The sequence below is a fragment of the Lepidochelys kempii genome, chromosome 2, assembly GCF_965140265.1.
Source record: "Lepidochelys kempii isolate rLepKem1 chromosome 2, rLepKem1.hap2, whole genome shotgun sequence".
Lineage (NCBI taxonomy): Eukaryota > Metazoa > Chordata > Testudines > Cheloniidae > Lepidochelys > Lepidochelys kempii.
Genome location: NC_133257.1, coordinates 71,947,304 through 71,969,939, shown reverse-complemented (window position 1 = coordinate 71,969,939; position 22,636 = coordinate 71,947,304). Strand labels below are relative to the sequence as shown.

At 38.9% G+C, this 22,636-nt stretch overlaps 1 protein-coding gene across 6 annotated transcripts in view; it reads right to left on the bottom strand.

Moving 5' to 3' along the window:
* PXDNL (peroxidasin like) overlaps nt 1–22,636 on the bottom strand; it is a 295,520-nt gene that overhangs the window by 78,666 nt on the left and 194,218 nt on the right. For all 6 annotated transcript variants that reach the window (XR_012157221.1, XM_073331210.1, XM_073331214.1 and 3 more), the window contains 6 exons: nt 21,695–21,812; nt 15,605–15,774; nt 14,799–15,068; nt 6,694–6,810; nt 1,477–1,635; nt 36–148 (listed from right to left, as the gene is read on the bottom strand). Coding sequence is in view for 5 of the 6 variants with exons in the window: in XM_073331210.1 (XP_073187311.1) it covers nt 36–148; nt 1,477–1,635; nt 6,694–6,810; nt 14,799–15,068; nt 15,605–15,774; nt 21,695–21,812 (947 nt within the window). In the remaining variant the exon portion in view is untranslated. The remainder of the gene's footprint in view (nt 1–35; nt 149–1,476; nt 1,636–6,693; nt 6,811–14,798; nt 15,069–15,604; nt 15,775–21,694; nt 21,813–22,636) is intronic.

Genomic DNA, 22,636 nt, shown 5'->3' with positions numbered 1-22,636 from the left:
TCGAAAGCCCCATAGATATAATCAAGTAACCCTACCTTGCTCCAGCTGATTGTGGGCTGAGGTTCTCCATGTGCACTACAAGGAATCTCTACATTCTTTCCAACCTCTGCGCTGGTATCTTGCGGAAGTTGAGAAAATACTGGCAGAGCTGCAGAAAACACAAACACACATTCCTTATATTGTCATCTCTTCTAATACCCAACAGTGCCATTGAGTTACACTTTCCTGGATTGACTAGGTTTGCCATGGCTAATAGATCCTCAGCTGGTGTAAACTGTTATCGCATCATTGACCTCACTGGAACTATGACAATTTATATCAGCTGGAGAGCTGCCCCTCGGAGCTTAGTTACTGTAATGAGAACAACAAAGCCATGCTATCCCATGTAATTAGAAAACAATAGAGAAGTCTTACTAAACTTTGGAAAGGTCTTATTCCACTTACACTCATGCTATAACATTCACTAGGCTTACTTATTTTCAGATGAGCCCTAAGATCATATAAAGGTCCTTTGTTAAATTTTCTGTTTCTATAGTTTAGGGAACAGATACTCATATGTTGAAACATGTCTAAAGTTAGCAGGAAAAAAATACCTATAACGGTACTATCATAAATTACAGAATCATAGAAAATATGTTTGAAAGGGACGAGTTCGGTTATTTCAGGATGTTGCATCAAAAAAGAAAAACACTATTTTAGGCAATAAATGGGCCTACTTTTGATTTAGATGACTCTTCTGCATTTGTGATGACTACATCATTAAGTAAAATGGTTCACTACCCCATTGCCCTAACCAATTTTATTTTAATTTTAAAGTTAAATTTGATCTTTAACAATATAACCTCTTACTTCCTGTTTTACAACTGGTGTTTGATAGAAACAATCATTTCCTTCTATCATTGCCCTTTAAATATTTATGGGAAGTAATAATCCCACTTTACACATTGGGGAGGCACTCTTGTGTCCTCACAAGTAACAATGTTGACATTGATGGTACTAAATTAATGGATTAAACCCTTTTAAATGACAAGGAAAATTCACTCTGCCTGCTGTAAATCCAAAAATATATTTATAGAAAATTTTACCATATTCCATAATATGGAAACTGGATAAATATAGCCTGGATTATTTTTTGTTTGGGATTTATATTTCTATAGGGCCAAATTCTCTGCCCAGCACCATAGAAATGCTTCATGGGAGCTGGAATCCTCTCCTAATAGCCTGTGGAGTGTTACTGGAGTTGTTCCGCACCAAAATACAGTGTGGCAGAAATGTGAAATGAACAAACCATGGTTTTGCTCTGTTATACATGGGACTCAGGTACTGAAAACAAACCATGATTTCGTCTACTATCCCCAAAAGTGAAAATTATGTTTCTAAATACACATTTATCATTAAAAGTGTGACCATCTAATAAGTTTCTAGGCATATTTACAACCTTAAAAACAGCAGAAAACAAAACACCTCATCTATTACCTTGGGGTTGCACGTTCAGCTGGACAGTCATTCTCCTTACCCCCAAAGCACTGACAGCTTGGCATTCATACTGGCCTTGATCATGTTGGGCCACATGTACAATACGCAATGTTCCAGATGACAGCACAGTGTGGCGTCCATCAGAAGGCAGCTGACTTCCTGCAATGTGTCAAACAACTGAGACATAAATATGGTAAATTACACTCATCTTATTTACATACTTGTCATAGGGTTTGGGGTTTTATTATTATTTTAGTTAACATCTTGGGAGGCAATATATATTAAAAGGCAATCCCTTTAAAATTCTTGACATGGTTAATTGTGAGTATTTTGCTCTTTCCTTTCAAATTCTAGCATTGCTGGTCTTTTTCTCTTTGCTTATTAAATAAGATGTTAATTTACTCATACTTTTAAAACATTAAAATTGCCAGCAACTTAGCAGAGAACTCAAAGAGCATTTGATCACGTTTGATAATACCAAATTCGGAAGGGCTAATATTCATTATTTAGACCTTGTTATGAAAAAAAGATCCAGTCCACAAAAAGAGAAATTGAAGGACCAGGCAGTCCAATGAATTGTTACAGTAGTTTTTCACCTCTGGAAAACTTAAATGATTTAATTTTAGTATATGCTGACAGTACTTGAGTGGGGAACAATGGGTTATTGAGCAATGTGAGTTGCTTCCTTCAATGTCATGGACAGATGATGAGCTATTCATCATCTTGCTAATAGTGTTGCTTTTTATTGAGGGGTGTGACAACAGAGAGCTCACAATGTGATCTGAAGGAGAGCCAGAGTAGATAGGTGTTGAACTCAAACAGTAGTAATAATAATAATGTTCCCATATAGTGCTTTTACTCCATATGTCTCCAAATGCACTTTAGACACAGGAGGTAAGCGTTATGATAATTACTGTTTTACAGATGAGGAAACTGAGCACAGAAAGGTGAACTGACTTGTACAAAGTCATTCAAACAGGGTAGTACCACAGCCAGGAAGAGAATGCAAGTCCACTGCTCTGTCCACTAGGACACACCCCACCTCAGTAAACCTGAACATTTGGTAAGGAGTCAAACAACTTAAGCAATCAGAATCTGTCTTATGAAAAAAGTAATCAGAAACTGGTTATAAAGTGAGCCCTTTTTCTTTAGCTTCCAGATTTGCACTAGTATTGTGGTGTAGGAAGGAATGAGGTTAGCTGGACACTAAGGTTTTTGTTAACTGGTTAAATTCCATAATATTTATTAAATAAATAAACTTGTCCATGTAATCTCAGGGTGACTATATCAGTATTATTTCCACTATGTAAACTGGATTGCCACAAAATTCAAAAACTGAAGATCAGGTGGTATTGAGTTGTTTGCTAATTTGAAACTCTATTGCCAAGCAACCCCCTTGAGCTATTTCCTCATTTCTAGTAAAATTACTAAGTTAAGTCCATAACATATCACTGCTATTTAGTAACATGAGGATAAATCCTCACGTGTTGAACCCTTGTACAACGGCAGATTGTGACCAATAGTGCAATTTACATAAGAATAGAACATAAGAACGGCCATACTGGGTCAGACCAAAGGCCCATCAAGCCCAGTATCCTGTCCTCTAATAGTGGCCAATGGCAGGTGCTCCAAAGGGAATGAACAGTCAGGTTATCATCAAGTGATCCATGCCCTGTTACCCAATCCCAGCTTCTGGCAAACAGAAGCTAGGGACACCATTCTTGCCCATTCTGGCTAATAGCCATTGATGGACCTATCTTCCATGAATTTATCTAGCTCCCTTTAGCACATAATTACAAATTGATTACATAGCCATAGGTTCCATAAAAGAAGATGGTTCCAAAACATTAACATACTGATATGAACATATTTTGCTATTGCTTGCTTGGAAATAACTATTCAGTCTAAAAGGAAGCAGCAGATGTTATGAAGTGACCTTTTAAAAATCTATGGGTATTTCCAAAATTACAATGTGCTAACATCTATCCTCAGTTAAGCATGCAAAATTCAACAGAAGATGCACATGCTTAGTTGAGGAAAGGAGGACAGAAGTCCACCCAATATACTTAATTTAAAAAAGACAACATAAACCAGGTAAAGTGAGATTTTTGTTAAACAGTAACATTATCTTTTGTCATTAATGTTACAGCAAGCAAAATTATTCTACCAATAGGCAGCTCATCGTAAATATATACACTATGTAAGGCCCCAGCTCCAAAGAGTCTAAGGATCAACAACTGAGGCTAGAAAGGAAAACAGAAAGGCTGTGATTGTGGAAAGTAAGTTACAGGGTAACAAACTCAGAAATGGCATGGGCCTAGAACGATTGAACAGGTTGTAGATTGGTTTGTTTCTTTAAATTGTATGTATATACCATAAACATCTTATAAAATAGAAATGTTGTCTTCATCCTACTTCTTGTGAGTGTTGCAGAAGGAGTTGATCGTAAGGAGGAATTTGAATGACAAGACGAAGGTTGCCTGGCAAACCGAGTCTGTGAGGGAATTCCAGGCATGGGGATGGATATGGGAAAAGTGGATGACTGGGCACGGAGACCAGCATCATTGACAGACCAGAGCATGTGGGGTTTTTGTACACATGTGATGACATTAAAGAGATAGCTTTCAGAGTAACAGCCGTGTTAGTCTGTATTCGCAAAAAGAAAAGGAGTACTTGTGGCACCTTAGAGACTAACCAATTTATTTGAGCATGAGCTTTCGTGAGCTACAGCTCACTTCATCAGACGCATGCCGTGGAAACTGCAGCAGACTTTATATATACACAGAGAATATGAAAAAATACCTCCTCCCACCCCATTGTCCAGCTGGTAATAGCTTATCTAAAGTGATCATCAGGTGGGCCATTTCCAGCACAAATCCAGGTTTTCTCACCCTCCACCCCCCCACACAAATTCACTCTCCTGCTGGTGATAGCCCATCCAAAGTGACAACTCTTTACACAATGTGCATGATAATAAAGTTGGGCCATTTCCTGCACAAATCCAGGTTCTCTCACCCCCTCACCCCCGTCCCAAAAACCACACACACAAACTCACTATCCTGCTGGTAATAGCTCATCCAAAGTGACCATTCTCCCTACAATGTGCATAATTAAGGTGGGCCATTTCCAGCACAAATCCAGGTTTTCTCACATCCCCCCCACCCCCATACACACACAAACTCACTCTCCTGCTGGTAATAGCTCATCCAAACTGACCACTCTCCAAGTTTAAATCCAAGTTAAACCAGAACATCTCGGGGGGGGGGGTAGGAAAAAACAAGAGGAAATAGGCTACCTTGCATAATGACTTAGCCACTCCCAGTCTCTATTTAAGCCTAAATTAATAGTATCCAATTTGCAAATGAATTCCAATTCAGCAGTTTCTCGCTGGAGTCTGGATTTGAAGTTTTTTTGTTTTAAGATATCGACCTTTATGTCTGTGATTGCGTGACCAGAGAGATTGAAGTGTTCTCCGACTGGTTTATGAATGTTATAATTCTTGACATCTGATTTGTGTCCATTTATTCTTTTACGTAGAGACTGTCCAGTTTGACCAATGTACATGGCAGAGGGGCATTGCTGGCACATGATGGCATATATCACATTGGTGGATGTGCAGGTATACGAGCCTCTGATAGTGTGGCTGATGTTATTAGCCCCTGTGATGGTGTCCCCTGAATAGATATGTGGGCACAATTGGCAACGGGCTTTGATGCAAGGATAAGTTCCTGGGTTAGTGGTTCTGTTGTGTGGTATGTGGTTGTTGGTGAGTATTTGCTTCAGGTTGCGGGGCTGTCTGTAGGCAAGGACTGGCCTGTCTCCCAAGATTTGTGAGAGTGTTGGGTCATCCTTTAGGATAGGTTGTAGATCCTTAATAATGCGTTGGAGGGGTTTTAGTTGGGGGCTGAAGGTGACGGCTAGTGGCGTTCTGTTATTTTCTTTGTTAGGCCTGTCCTGTAGTAGGTGACTTCTGGGAACTCTTCTGGCTCTATCAATCTGTTTCTTTACTTCTGCAGGTGAGTATTGTAGTTGTAAGAAAACTTGATAGAGATCTTGTAGGTGTTTGTCTCTGAGGGGTTGGAGCAAATGCGGTTGTATCGCAGAGCTTGGCTGTAGACGATGGATCGTGTGGTGTGGTCAGGGTGAAAGCTGGAGGCATGCAGGTAGGAATAGCGGTCAGTAGGTTTCCGGTATAGGGTGGTGTTTATGTGACCATTGTTTATTAGCACTGTAGTGTCCAGGAAGTGGATCTCTGGTCGCTATCTTAAAACAAAAAAACTTCAAATCCAGACTCCAGCGAGAAACTGCTGAATTGGAATTCATTTGCAAATTGGATACTATTAATTTAGGCTTAAATAGAGACTGGGAGTGGCTAAGTCATTATGCAAGGTAGCCTATTTCCTCTTGTTTTTTCCTACCCCCCCCCCGAGATGTTCTGGTTTAACTTGGATTTAAACTTGGAGAGTGGTCAGTTTGGATGAGCTATTACCAGCAGGAGAGTGAGTTTGTGTGTGTATGGGGGTGGGGGGAATGTGAGAAAACCTGGATTTGTGCTGGAAATGGCCCACCTTAATTATGCACATTGTAGGGAGAATGGTCACTTTGGATGAGCTATTACCAGCAGGATAGTGAGTTTGTGTGTGTGGTTTTTGGGACGGGGGTGAGGGGGTGAGAGAACCTGGATTTGTGCAGGAAATGGCCCAACTTTATTATCATGCACATTGTGTAAAGAGTTGTCACTTTGGATGGGCTATCACCAGCAGGAGAGTGAATTTGTGTGGGGGGGTGGAGGGTGAGAAAACCTGGATTTGTGCTGGAAATGGCCCACCTGATGATCACTTTAGATAAGCTATTACCAGCTGGACAATGGGGTGGGAGGAGGTATTTTTTCATATTCTCTGTGTATATATAAAGTCTGCTGCAGTTTCCACGGCATGCATCTGATGAAGTGAGCTGTAGCTCATGAAAGCTCATGCTCAGATAAATTGGTTAGTCTCTAAGGTGCCACAAGTACTCCTTTTATTAAAGAGATAAGGTCAGATAAATACAAATTGCTTTAAATATCCCAATTTGAGTAATTCTATGCAATACTTTCTTGATTTACTTAGTAACTCTTTCCAACAACAACAACAACTAAAAAGGGCTGGAGGTTGTTTTTATTTATTTTATATATAAAATGCAGCACAGAAATTTGATCTAAATTAGATTTGGTTATACCTGATTTGGTCCAGGCAATCACAGGAAGAGGATTACCATCTGCTTCACAGTGGAAATCTACTGTGCGCCCTTCTATCACCACCTGATTGTAAGGGCTCACTGTAAACTGCGGAGGAGCTGAACAGAAAAAAAAAACTTGACATTAACACACACTGCAGGTGTAAATCATTTCATGTGCTTTCCTTTACTACCAAGGAAGAAAAGTGTTCTTTGTGTTAACATTTGCAGTACTGAAAGCAGCTAAAATAACTGGATAATATAGCTATGTATATAAAGCATAAACCCATTACCTTCAGAAGAACTTTTTACAATGTCACTAGAGTCACCACACAAAATTAAAAACTTGGGAGAATATGGCTTGCAAGAATGATGATCTGTCACAGGTCCATTAAGACAAAACTTTATTGTAATGAGTACAGCTGGGACTCTGAGGGCGAACAGTACACAGCCCTGGCTCCTATCAGTGTCTTCCTATTTATGGTGGATAGCAACAAAACATATTCCTAAAACCCCATTCTCTAAGAGAACAGAATTCATGTCTCATAGCATCTTATGCAAAAATCAACAAAAGAAACATTCTGAAATCAAAACTCTTGTGTATGATAACAGCAGCAGTAAGGAACAACATGGAAGATTTCCACAATTCTTCCTCTGCCAGAGAAGCACCAAAGGTGAAAGCCAGACTTCATCTCATTAATCAAGGAGAAACTCTTTGTTTATGGTTCAAATGCTGCCCTTGAACCTCCGTATACAAAAATGCTAAGTACATGGATGGGGGCTACTGTTGCTGCCGGGGGATGGGCTTTATAGCTGATTGCTGGTAAAAGTGCTTCCCAACTCCTCTTTCACAGTGTGGTGAACTACAGGGCAATGTCGCTTTAAGTGGCTGTGGAAACACTGGTTCCCCAACAACATACCTTGTGGTGGGGAGAGGAAAGGACAACTGAGGAGTTACCTCAGATTAGGTAGGGGTGAGTAGAGGCAGCAGCAATGGAAGGACGGATGTAGGAAGGAGCAAATTACTTCTCCCTGCTACTCCAGCTCCTGCTTGGTTCTAGTAGTGACAGGATTTTGGGGCTGTTTTCCCTCCTCAACCAGTGGGTGTGATATAATGTGCCTTTCATAACATTATTCCTGCTTTAGATGAGAAAGTAAATGAGGATACAGCAGTAAAGATGGACTAAAACAAGAACCAGTTATTCAAATCCCCTTCCCCAAACTTGGAGGGTTTGTATGAAATGGGACCACCACTAATTTTAGTTTTGTAAAACAAAAAGCATTTTTTTGCCATTGCTATAGCAGACAAAAGGCCAGAGTTAATGTAAAATAATCCACTGGAGAAAGAAGATGAAAAGAAAGTAGTTCATAGTTAGGTGTCCCTAACATCAACATCCAACCTTTCCATGCATATGTGTCTCACACCCCCTTAAGCTTTTGCTTTCTTAACTACGAACAGTTAATGCAGATCTCACTTTGTGGAGGTAAGTAATTCACCATGTGCTACACCTCCTTAAGAAGTGAATATGAATGCCATATTTCTTCACCTTTTCCCAGTTCCCCATTTCTCTGGGTGTTTTGATTCCTGATTTAAATTCAGGAAGACGACTTTCAGAAACTTCAAGCAACTGAAGTTAAACTTCAATTCAAAACACTGCAACTTAAGGTAGCTCAACTGATATTATTGCATGCTTCTTTTATCTTCTATTTTATAGATTTTTTTAAATAAAAATTACTACTACTGATAATTATTTCCAGTAAATATGAATATATCATGATTGTGAGCTATGTGAATAAACATATCCTATTAAAAAAAAGTTTTCCCCCAAATTGTACACTTCATCTTGACTTTGTTTTTGTGTTCCATTTTCTATATATATTTGTGTTCCCTCTTCAACATGCGTGTGTGTGTGTGTGTGTGTATGTATATATATATAAACAAATTACTACTACCAGTAATATCTCTGCTGAAGAGGAAATACAAACACAAAGTCAAGATGTAGCATTCTCTCTCTCTCTGTACATATATAAAACACCACACACAGCATGATTATGGCATGGTTATGGCATGCAGAGCCAGGCATTCAAACCACCTTATCTCTACCCTGTAGTGACACCATGTACCAAGCAAAAGATTATAATTAAAGCACTTTAGTGAATGTGGTGTCAAACTAGATGAAACTGACTTTTAAAAGATGAAGTTTTAACTCCCTGCCCCCTCCATTTATGGTGCTTGGTAAAGGCACAATTAAGGTAGTTTGAGTGCCTCAAGAGTGCATTTCAATACATTAACTGCTTTGGGTTCCTTTAAAATTTAACCTTAACTTTGAATTTCCTGTTTGGTTTGGGGATAATTAAAACATTCTTGTAATATGTTATACCATTAAGTTACTGATATGTCAGCTCTACCGGATCTCCACCTTCATTTTTTGCCTGTGAATATGCACTAGGCACCATTTAAAACTCAGCATCATTTGTCTCGGAAACCTGTAGTAACTACAAGCTCCCAAAGTTAGAACTAGTAATTCCATAGTGGCAGCATGATGTGAAAATGATTAAATGTTTAAAGGCAAGGATTCCACATGTCTATGAACAGAAAGATACACATCCTGCACAGAATTTTAGATTGCCTAGGAGAGCATAACTCCTTCGAGAATATTCACTGTCTATTCAGAATTCTTCCTCCAGATGAGCTGTCTTGAAAAAGGAATTATTATTAATTACCGCATCACAAACAAAAGATACTAATTATGCTCAAGGGAGATTCAAGAATGGCTAAGTACCATCAAGTGTAATGAGACTTTTGTCTAAGGTCCCAAACAACAATCCCATGTAGATTCTTCAGAAGATGCTATGGCAGAAAGCCATGTTGTAGAGTATTAATTAAAACAGCCAAAAGAGTTGGCTTAAACGTGAGCAAAACCCAGTACTAACTACAACCAGGAAAACAGAAGATTAAAATCCAAATGGATTTGTCATTTCCACATTTCATCTCTTTTGTCACTGATTAACTTATGTTCTTGGGACACGACGTTTACAATCGGGTAAAACTGGGAGTTGTATTGACCATTCTAAGGCAGACCATTTGATGTTATAATACATTTGACTCTTTCACGCTCTCATTTATTGAAAGCCCAGAAGCAGATTGCCAATGCTAAAAAATTCATGAAGTTACTTAAAACAATTTATTTCCAATGAGGAATCTGAGTATCAAAGTTATTAATTATTATTATTATTATTATTATGTTTATATTTATCACATGAACAGAGTTTTGTTATCTTACTAAAATCAATTAAGGCAAAACCTTTCTGGCCACACATTATAAAGCTGCTTACTGGGAATGCATATTGATTTAATTAATTGAGTTTTGAATGTTAAATATTATAAGTCTTATATACTAAGCACCTGCCTCACATATTGATTTCAACTTTTGAATGGGAAACAAATTTTCAATTTTTATTTATCGCTTGTCTCAGCCAATCTATAGAGCAGATTTTATGTTATTCACTGTAATTGCTGCCACAATATATATGGATACTATAGTAATTGGAACAAAAAGAGGGAGCATCTGCTCAAATGACATAAGCGTAACATGTAAAACACAACATGAAATCTGTTCTCACTGTGAAATAAAAGAAGCCGCCTTTTGCATACCAGTTGGTTGACTAATGATCCAGCTAAAGAGAAATTAAAAAGCTACACACTGATACATAAAAGTAACAAGGAAGCAGAAAAGAATCTGGAAGGACAAACAGATGGCGATTTCTATCATTTGGTCTCTAAAGATGAAAAACTGCACTCTTTTGCTGGTGTTATCATAGGTTATGCATTATAAATAGTATACATCCAAACAAAGTAGTTCAAAATGCATATATAGGTTATTTAGGAAGGACACATAAGGATAGATAAGATGTGACATCGGTGGGAAATAATTATTTATTGCCAAGAAAAAATTAGAAGTAAAATAACCCGGAGATATTCATAATAATAATGGTAGCAGAGAACCCAAACAGGGAGGGATCAACGATTAAAGCCTACTGGAGATCTGTGATAAACCACTAGTTCATATGCTGTGTAACACAATTATGATAATTTGTGAAGAAGTACAAATTAGAGTAATAAAAATTATTTTAATCATTCAGACTATACCAAGACAAATTCAAAGCACAAACTGGGTATTTTTGAATATAATAATGAAAACCTTCCTGCTATCATATGAAGAAGATACTAGAGAAAGAGTAAAGATGATTTTGCTGTCATTTTTTATATTTTTCTTTTAAATGTATGTATTTTTGCCTTCATGATATTAAAAAACTTCAAACAGGAAGGCAAAGGCCGAATGATCACAATTGTTTTTTTAAGACTTTCTATTTATTTTGATGCTTTGATAGTGAACACTTTTCTTTGCTCAAGTATTTACCGTTGTGTTTTTTTCTGCCTTCCAAAGGGAGCTGCAAACCAACTGAAAGCTTGAAAGTTTATTGTAGTAGCCTCACAAAGGAACTCTTTAGCCATTTATGAAATAAAAATATGCATTTTCTTACAACACTTCTCTCACAAGAAATATCCCCTCAGCAATAGCAACATGCTATAGAGGGAATACTTTCCTCTATCCCTTTCTATGTAAGCATCCAAATCCAACCTCCCTTTCCTCCCCCAAATAAATTTGTGCTAAGACTGTGCCAATAGGATCTGCCCATAAAAGGCCAAATCCTATTTGCCTTCTACATGCCACATTCTCACTGGTTAAGTTTTGAAGTCAATTCCAGAAGCTGATTTACTTTATGATCTAGCAGTGGCCTTTGAGACACCACGACTTCTAGGCTTCTATAAAGTTTAGAAACAAAGGTGGTCATGTATCTTCTATTTGCAGCAGGTTGGTTTATTCATCATTAACATTACTGGGTCAATTCTGTTAAGTATTTTTGAACTGGTTGGCAGGGTTAAATTGATCTGAAGGGAGAAGAGAAATGCAGAGCTCTTTAATTAGACATATAAGAAATCATTTACTGGGACTGTACATTCAATTTTTTAAAAGGCAATGGTGAAAAGTGAATGAAATAGTTTGAAGTACAGTGGGTGGGCAGTGATGTGGATGAGAAGAAGCAGAGTGGTACTCATCCCATGGAAGTTTTGATGGAATATACTTATTCATCTGGCTCTGTACAGGAACTCTGGCCAACCAGTAAACAGAGAAAATAATTACCTCAGAACTTGAAACTTCTGGATCCATCTGGGAAGGCATCTTCCAGATGGATACACTGTCCTGTATGGACCATCACCACCAAGGCACAGATGGCTGCTTGAGCCCATGATTTAGGAGTTTGAAAATGGAGAGCATAATGGATAAATGACTTGGCAGACATATGTAACAGTGATTTATATACAGTATAGGATAGAGAGGAGAGAGTTAACAGTGTACAATAATTCCCAAAAATGTCTTGGCATGGGGCCTAGCAATCAAACTAGAGCAGCAGTTCTCAAACTGTGGGTCGGGATCCCAAAGTGAGTCGCAACTCTATTTTAATGGGATCACCAGGGCTAGCATTAGACTTGGGGTGGCCTGGGGCTGAAGCTCAAGTGCTTCAGCCCCGGGCAGTGGGGCTCGGGCTTCGGCTTCAGCTCTGGGCAGTGGGTCTCAGGTTACAGGCCCCCTGCCCAGGGCTGAATTCCTTGGGCTTCTACTTTGGCCCCCAATCTGGGGCTTGGGCAGGCTCAGGCTTCGGTTTCCCACCTTGGAGTTGTGTAGTAATTTTTGTTGTTAGAAAGGAGTTGCGGTGCAATGAAATTTGAGAATCGCTGAACTAGAGAGATGAAAATAGGAGACTTTGCCCTTTTTAGACAGAATTGAGCATGCCTTTGTGATTGATGAGAGTGGTGAGTAGTGTGAAAATGACAGGGACATAACAGGGAGACTAGTGAATTTAACCAATGAACTTGAAATAGTATATGCTTTGTGTATGGGACAGGGGAGTGTGCTGGCTAAAGCCCTGGCATTCAGGCAATTAAATGAGTCAGACATGAAGATCTGCTTATGACCTTCATGTGTATACGTAATTATTGCGTGTTAACAGGACCAGAAAAAAAGAGGTGCAAAGATTGCTAGACAGACAGTAAATCTACCTTCTCTTTCTCGATCTCTCAGTATTTAAGTGAACCAGCAATGGCAGTCCATGGGGGTTCATGCACATGGTCAAAGAACACAAGGAAAGATTTTAAATGTCTTAACATTTTTTGGGCCTGCTTACATTCTGTATGCTCTCTTTCTCTCCCTAAAGTGCTTCTCAACTGACTCTGAGAAGATCATAGCCACATTGATTTAGACAGGCAACCTACTGATTATTATACCTAGATCATCCAGCCAGGAATTGAAACTGTACCTGGTGAGATTTTCAAACCATCTGTGTTGACCTAACTCAGCCCTTGTTGATGTCAATGGAAGCCGAATTAGCCCAATGGGGAGCACTTCAAAACTCCCACCCACAATGCAATTTAAGTGACCAAACATACAGCATAAATAGCAAATTGCAAACAATAAATATTTAGAGAGGGTATTTTGTAAATAATCCAAAGGCTAAACTGGTTGGAAGAAATGGCTCAAACAATTCAAAACAGTGAAATAAATATTTAAAAATAATTTCTTCATAAATAATTTCTAAAGAGAAAAAAAGAATAACAAAGAACGTATACCCAGCTCTGTTCCAGACTGTGGACATTTTCTGCCATAGTAATTGGAGATTTTTAAGAGCAGATTAGACAAACACCTGTCAGGAATGGTCTAGATAATACTTAGTCTTGCCTTGAGTGCAGGGGACTGGATTAGATGGCCTCTCGAGGTCCCTTCCAGTCCTACAATTCTAGGATTCTGTGATGATAAGCATGGCATAAAAACATACCATTACATTCAATTAATTATTGCAACTCATATGTAGGAATGAATCCTCACACACTGAACAAGCTCCAATGGGTGTAAAACACATCAGGTTGTCTGCTTAGCAATACAGTTCACCATAAACACATCACCCCAATGCTCAGCTCTCTGCACTGGCTCCCCGTTGAATACAGGGTCAGGTTCAAGGTCTCCAGCCTGATCATCAAAGCCATCCCTGGGATTGGCTCTAGCTACAGGTATCTGAGACATTGCATCTCCCTCTGCCACAATGACTTTCTCCGACATCTATGATCCATCAGCACAACAAAGCTGTTGAACAATGGGGGAGATTCACGACTGCAGGAAACACTGTGGAACTAGATTATGGATCCCAGTACTGCAAGGGACCACAAAACTAACCACTTTCAGAACAAAATGCAAAACTTGTTTATTTGACTTAGTTTTCCCTAAGTAAGTTTTTCCACACACACCCAAAATGCACATTCATACACAAGTAAACAAGCCAACCCCCTCTAAAACTAATCAAGTTATTTTCCTTACTGGCTAGAAAGAGGGTTTTGGAGTTTTTTTTTTTCATTTTTAGACACTGTGGATCATGTAAGTACCAACCTAAATAGCTAAAAAATTGTTTACCTAACTGCTTATTTAACTATAAGGTCCTAAAATGGACTGTCAGGTTTGATCAAAGCTAACTCAAATGGTTGTTAGACTGTAGCAGGGGTAGCTAAATGATGCCTTGCACCCCTTTGACTATTCTGGGTGTAGCTGTGTTGGTCAATGTTGGTCTTCCCTGACTTTATACAGCCAGTGTAAAATAGTCTCAAATAAACAAGCCAAATTCATTCCTTGTGTATCTCTACTAGAGTCAATGGAGTTACTTTACACCAGTGATGAATTTGGCTCAGTGTTCTACTAATAAATATTGAATGTTTGAAATACTAATATATAGTTCCAATAAATGTATTCCTGAGGGCTCAGTTCTGCCCTCAGATAGGTATACACGTCTACTGTTCAGTCAACAAGTACTGTGTACATGTGTTTCTGAGGCAAAATTTGACTGACAGGCATATTGGTATAGACCAGACAACAGATTGCAAGACAACAAAGAGTCCACATTTTCATCATACAATTCAAAGCATCTTAACACACGACCAGAAAGCTATGTTTCAGGCTTGAGCCATGGAAATCTCAGCAGCAGCTTCATCTTCTACTTACCTTGTACAATAATAATTGCTGATGCTTGGACAGAGCCCTGGTTGTTACGAGCATGGCAGATAAACTGATTGTGGTCCTGCAATGTGATGTTCTGAATGAAAAGTCCTCCAGAAGAAGTGATGTTGTACCTAGATTCATCCAGCGACTCTCCATTTCCTCTCGTCCAGTTGATGTGAGGTTGGGGGTGGCCTGTGGCCATGCATTCCAAAGTGGTGCTGGTGCCAACTAAGACCTCTGTATTCCGGGGTTGAATGATAAAACTGGGCTTGGCTAGGGAAGAAAGAAAAACAAGGTGAAAGGGGGCTTTAATTTCCACCTTTTCAAACTAAACTGCTATGCTACTCTTTGAGTAAGGATGATCTTTCACATAAGGCACTGGTTTAAGACGCAGAAGATTGAAGTTCAATTCTCAAGTCTGCTGCAGACTTCCTGGACGGCCTGGGGAAAATTACATAATGTCACACTGCCTCAGATCCCCATCTGTAAAATGGGAATGACAACACTTCCTTTCTCCCACTTCTAGTCTCCTTAAATTTTAAGCACTTCCACCAGGGATTCTCTTACTGTGTGTTTGTAGAATGCAAAACAAAATGGGGCCCTGATCTTGATCAGGGTAGTACTGTAATTCAGATTAAGTTTGTATAATTTTTCATATTATTAAGTGAATACTTACTAAACCTCAAGTTGAGGTTTGGGGATGCTTTAAGGAATATATTTGAGGATTAAAAATAGATATATTTTTATTCAAGTGAATGAAAAATGTGTTTCCAAACTAGACAAAATGCAAAGAAGCAGGAAGTATTTACTTGGAACACTGGAGTATCTGAGGAAAGCACTCTGTGTCTTGACTTCGCCTGCCACATTCCGGGCCATACACTGATAGATGCCTTGGTCAGATTCTCGGGTATTCTGAATCATGAGGGTCCCATCTTCAAGCAAATTCAACCGCCTGTCATCTTTCATATCCAATGAGTGGCTGAAAATAGAGGAGAACTCTGACAAGTTATCTTTGTCAAACCTGCACATTTTGGAACACTTCTATCATCTTACAAATTAAGAAAAAGACACTGAATATTTTGGGGAAAGTATAAAGACCAGATCCTGATGACAAACAAGTGCATTTATTATAAATTAATAGATCTGCATATTATGCAATTGGAATTTTATACTTGGGATAGAGGTTAAATTAATGATACTGGGACCATGCATATGTTTCGATGCAATGTTCAGCTTCTAATTATGGGTCTAATACTGTGAGGTGCTGCCACCCTCATCTCCCAGTGAAGACAATGGGAGAGGAGGGCTCTCTGTACCTTGCAGGAATGAGCCCTCTGTTAAGTTCTTGAATTTATTTTGATTTTGTTTAATGAAATGGTATAAATTGTCCCTGGTTCTAACAGTCTAAAGTAGCAAGATTTATTGTACATGGTCGCATCAAGGTTACCTGGGTTTGGTCTGGGTCCTGAGGAGAGCACAGGTATTGTATAGCCACTGCTCCCCTCTGTGGACAAGTGGGGAGGAGACAGGAGTGGATTATGACTCTGCCTTTCCCTTCCCCAGTGGCGTTGGCTAGACACATGACGATAAGTGAACAACACCCTTTACAACACTGCAGTCAATTATTTTATCCTAATGCAAGAGGGACGAGGTACTTTGGGATGAACTGTGATGCATTTACATGCTACCTCTTACTCAGGGCTGCCATTAAACACCACGTTCTAGCACGAGTTTTGTTTTTAATTGGCAATTGTTCTTTTAATTTTGCTGTGACCATGCTGGATTTGAGATTACACACCAGAAGAGCATTTGTTTACTCATTTGGGGCATCAGTATTGTTTGCTCAGGGCAAAATTTCTTTGTTCCTTTTTTCTGACTGATGCAGTGTGACAGTTTCTTATGAAAGTAACTTTCAAAAATGATCATCAATAAATTAAATTTTAAATTAACATTTTAGTTTGCTTAGGCAGACTGGAATAGTGTGGTTTTAACAAGGTTCTGCAGTGTTTGTAAACAATTACCCATCTAGGTTGGCTACTGTAGATTTGCAGAAGGACATTCAAGACACGTAGCCAGTAGTTTCTTCCGAAGCAACTTCCCTGCTGGGCAACATGGTGTGACTATGATACAAGCAGCGTAAACCCACTGAGTGACTCTTCTGGAACAGTGTGTATCGTGGTTGGGAGTATATATATTTTTCCTCACAAAGCTTCAGTTATAGCCGAATTAATTAAAATTTTTTTTTAAAAAAAAATCTGAGTTTCAAACTACAATTAAGTATATTAAGTGACAATAGTATACTTATCTATAACATCTTTGACAAAAAGCAAGCACTTTAAATAAAGAATAATAAGCATTCAGAGGCAATTTTAAGGACAAAAGGACATCATAAATATTTCACATCTTACATGATAAAAGAGACATTATTTTCTCAAATATAAAGAAATGCATATTTCTTCACAACCATCTTGGATTATTTTTAAAAAAAATTGATTATTTTTGTTACCCTGTTTGCAGTATCTAAATATTTTATTTTGAGGGGCTTTTTAAATGGTGGAAATGTCAGTTAATCTATTTATCAACTAACAGCAGAAGTTCTGGGTAAATTACTTATGTAATTACTGATTCTTGAGAATAATGACAGATGTGTGGTTTGAAGTGTGAGCACATTCAATTCTTTATTGAGTATCACTTTTCATAACCGTGAGCGCTCACGTGAATAAATGGTCAATTTCAAACTTTTTGAAGGAAATTATTTTTTTTAAACATATAGGGACCTTCAGCTGAATCGCCTCCTTGCCTTTATGACATCAGATAGCAGCCCAGTTCCAGCCTGGTTCAATTCCTTTAAAGCCACCCTAAAAGCAGGGAAGGGGAATGAAACACCTGTGTCCCTCACAACACACACAAAGACCTGGTACATCTTAACGGTTGAATAAGCTACCCAAAGAAGAGAGGTAGTTGGGAGAAAGTGGGGAGGTTGCTATCGGAAGGGAGAGGCAGAAGTGCTACAGATCTCTCTCTGTTCTTGCCCCTTGCCCAGAAACCGGGAACAGTTTTGGAGTTAAAATGAGAAACATGCTGCTTCCAGTAATAGTAGACATGCGTTGGGGGATGAGGGGAGTGAGAAGTGGGAGGCAGTCATATTTGGGAATACTTGTGGCAGCCCCCACCCCCTATTCCTTTAAGAATATGGGACAGCCTGCTGAAGAACAAACCCTGAGTACATGCGGAGATGGACTAAGCACGTACTCAAATGTGTTTCTGAAAAGAAACATCAGTGTGTACTTGGCAAAAAATACACGATCATTAGATAGAATGCACAGCACAGCCTATCTCGATTCAAACAGGGGAAAGATGTGTGATGGGGTATGTAAACTCCACAGAAGGGGTTAAGGAGCAGTTATGGGCCCAGGTAGCTCCACCCTGCTGCACCTGCAGAGCATGCTCCAGCTGGTGGAGGAGTTTAAAAGAGCGCCAGACAGGAAAGGAGGAGACACCTCTCTTGGGAGCTCCTGAGTAAGGGTGCAGCATTACTCCTGGCTGCAGGAGAGAAGACTGCAAGTGACAGCTGCCCAAGGGAGGGACTAGTCTTTCCCTAGGACTAGGCAACTCTTCATTCCATCTTCTGGTGGATCATTTGGAAGGCTTTTGACAACACCCTAGACTGGGAAGTGAAGTGGTAGGAAGCAGCTGAGGGAGACTACGCCTCAGTATTTGATATCGCTGCCTCTCCTAGGGTCCTGGGCTGAAACCCAGTGGAGAGGGAGGGTCTGGGCTCCACTACCAACCCCCCTCTTGCAAGGGGACAAAAACCCTTTTCTCCCAGAGAAAAGGGGAATAGAAACATTTAAGCACTGAGGATAGGGCGTACACCCCACAGTAGCTTGCACGTTTGGCTGAGACTCTTTTGTAGGGAATATTGTACTTGTACGTAGGGTCTGAATGAGCTTTCACATGACATCTAGTGATGAGCCAGAGGAAAAGACTTCCCGGAGCAGACCATGTTTGCACAGACACTCCTACTCTGCCGAGGTGCACAGCTGCTTTGCCAAAATGATCAATTTTGGCAGGTTTGGGGTGACAAGCCACTCTTGTATTTGAATGTAGGGGTAATGAAATGTTGTGATCCTCACTGTATGAGTAAAGGGCAGCAGAACTGTGCTTAGCATGCCCAGATTGAGGGGGTCACCCTAAACTGAACCTCACCTGCTACGCAGGGATTAAGGATGTCAAAGCCCAGTGAGGAGGAGAGTGGGTGGGGTCAGGAATCTGTCTAATGAGTCCTAGATGCTGTTGGACCTGCTCTTCTCCATCATTTAATGGCAGAGTTGATTGAACTCAACTGAGAGTCATTGTTTCTGGCAGAAAGAAAAGGAGTACTTGTCGCACCTTAGAGACTAAAATTTATTTGAGCATAAGCTTTCATGAGCTACAGCTCACTTCATTGGATGCATGCAGTGGAAAAATACAGTGGGGAGATTTTATATACATAGAAACATGAAACAATGGGTGTTACCATACACACTGTAACGAGAGTGATCAGGTAAGGTGAGCTATTACCAGCAGGAAGGAAAAAAAACAAAAACCTTTTGTAGTGATAATCAAGGTGGGCCATTTCCAGCAGTTGACAAGAACATGTGAGGAACAATGGGGTGGGGGGAATAAACATGGGGAAATAGTTTTATTTTGTGTAATGTCACATCCACTCCCAGTCTTTATTCAAGCCTAACTTAATGGTGTCCTGTTTGCAAATTAATTCCAATTCAGCAGTCTCTCGTTGGAGACTGTTTCTGAAGGTTTTTTTTTGTTGAAGAATTGCCACTTTTAGGTCTGTAATCGAGTGACCAGAGAGATTGAATTGTTCTCCAACTGGTTTTTGAATGTTATAATTCTTGACGTCTGAGAATTATTGTTAAGAGGAACCCCAAGACATTGAAGCCAGACCTTGTTGTTGCCAACTCCACCTGACAAAGTGTTACGCGTTACGGACTTCTATATATTTGGTTAGACTCTGTTACTTACGCCTCCCCAGAAGGGGGTTGGCTCCACTGGTGAACTTGCCGAAGTGCCTAGTCATTGTCTACCAGAAGAGAGACCTCCACTGCACTGGAGCAACCACCAGCAGGCAACACAAAAGATGGGGTGAGGCATGAGCCAGGTACCTAACCAGTATGCAGTACCACAAGTAGGTACAGCCTGTCACAGCGTGCTAAAAATCATAGAAGATTAATCGATCTGGTTGAACATTTTCTGACAGAACAGTTTTCTGTCTTAAAATGTTGATTCAAGTAAACTGAAATGTTTCACAAAAATATATCACTTCAGCCAAAATCTTTGTCAGGAAATTATTGAAACATTTCATTTCAATAAGGATAAAATCTTTTCTTTCTATTTTATCATTTTGACCTTTATGTTTAAAACTTAATTTGTACAACAATTTTAAAATTATATTATAATTTTAAAGACAACATAAAAATTAAGTTTTAAACATAAAGGTCAAAATGATAAAATAGAAATTTTTTGATAACAAATTAAATGAAATATTTTGGAATATTTTATTTTGCAAATACTGTTTTCACTTTTTGTTCCAATTTGTCCTGAAACCAAATTTTGAAATCTCAGAATTTCCCACAGAATGAAAATAACATTTTTCAACTAGCTCTCCATATTAACTGACAGACTGAAGACAAGGACTCACACTCTTAGCCAATGCCCATCAGACTTGGCAATAATACCTCCTAGACAAGTCACTTAATCATTCTGTGCTCTAGTTAGACCATCTTAAAAATGTGTCTCAATGTTTTCATATTACGTAGTGTTTTTTTCATCTGTAGGTCTCAGAGCACTCTGGGTAAGTAAGCATGATTAGTCTGATTTTGCAGTTGGCTTCACTAAATACAGATATCCGAAGCAATTTCCATGAGGCATTACGGTCTATTGGATAAAACATGAATCAAGTGCCTCAAGCTGTGTCTACACTGCAACTGGGACAACACACATGGGAATACCTGAGCTAGCTTTGACTGAGCAAGCTTGCCTAAAAATAGCAATGTAGTGCAATGACACAGGCAGCAGCACAAGCTAGCCACCTGAATACATAGCTAAAGTCCTGGCTGGGCTTGTACTTGAGGGCAAGCCTGTGCCACCAGCCCTGCTGTTGTGGTTACTGGAATATGTGCTGCAGTCACAACTCCCAGTGGATTTGTGCTGGAAATGGCCCACCTGATGATCACTTTAGATAAGCTATTACCAGCAGGACAGTGGGGTGGGAGGAGGTATTGTTTCATATTCTCTGTGTATATATAAAGTCTGCTGCAGTTTCCACGATATGCATCTGATGAAGTGAGCTGTAGCTCACGAAAGCTTATGCTCAAATAAATTGGTTAGTCTCTAAGGTGCCACAAGTACTCCTTTTCTTTTTGTGAAGTCCCAGTTGCAGTGTAGACCTACCTGTAGAGATCAGAGTTCTATTTATGGCTCTCTCACAAGCATCCTATGTCACCTCTGGCAAATCATTTTAACTTTCTGTTTCTCAGCTACCTCATCTGGAAAATGAACCTCTGCACATTGCACCTAAGGCATGGGGGAGTTCTGATGGAAAATGCAAGGGAGGAGGCATTTTAAAGGACCCTGGAGTTCACTCTCATTTTTAAAAAGTAGGCCAAGGTAGTATAGAGATCAGTGAAGAAAGTATTAAATAATAACTTTTCTCCCCCGTGATTTTCATTGAAAATAAATTGTGTTGAATTTTTATAACCAGTCTCCTACAGAGTGACTTAGATTAGAAAAAACACACAAACTCATTCTAGATTGCTAGTCCACAAACCCAGGTGTTAACAATAAGTAGCATTTGAAAATAGACTAGTATACATTTGCAATGATTGGTTAAGATTTACTTGTTATGTATCCAAATTATCTTGGGTTTAGGATTTCCTTCCGCTTTGCAGGTAAAGTAGACAGTATTCCCTGGGGTAACATCTGCATCCCGTGGCTCAGAAGTAATATGAGGTTTCTCTGCGAGAAAAAGGAAAGGGTAAGAACAAAAGACATCAAAAAGTTTAATCCTGACTTTTGGAAGGAAAACAATTTTTCAACATGATCTAAAAACATGACTAGAGGTTTTGTTGGGAAAGTGACACAGCGTACACTAAGCACCCACTCTTGAAATCAGATTTGCTAGTGCGAGTCTTAAGTTTTGCAGTTGGTAAATAATTAATAAAATATTTGTTTAAACTCTGACTTGTGCCTAGTAAATGTAAATTATCTTGTTTAGAAATTCAAAAAATGCTGTTTTTCTAAAACACTCCACAACATTTGCATCCAGGAACCTATAATGCAATGATTCTTTTTTAAAGTTAATTGCTAAAGGAAAGATGCAACGATAGTTGGGAGAAAAGTGACATTTTGAATTATTATTATTGACTCTAGACATGATAAAAATCACCTTAAAGAAGTTTCACTTTCTGATCATAAACTCCTCAGGACTGATTTTTTGTATGGTACTGAGTATTTTCTTACAGCTCCATATATAACAAATAAATTAAAAAAACAGTAAAACACGTAAAATAAAAATATATATATATATATATATATATATATATATATATATATATATATATATATATATACTGGATGCCATTGAAAAATGTCTATTGGACTGAGAAGGATTTTTGATTCTATCAGTATTTCCCACTTTAAGAAAAAATAATCTTTCATATACTGGTAGAATCTTTCAAAATGGAAAAGAAAAAAAAACCCAACCTTTAAAATGTGACCATTGTATTTTCAAGCAATTTACATAATCACATTCACATGTTATTCAGTATTAGGATCTAGGA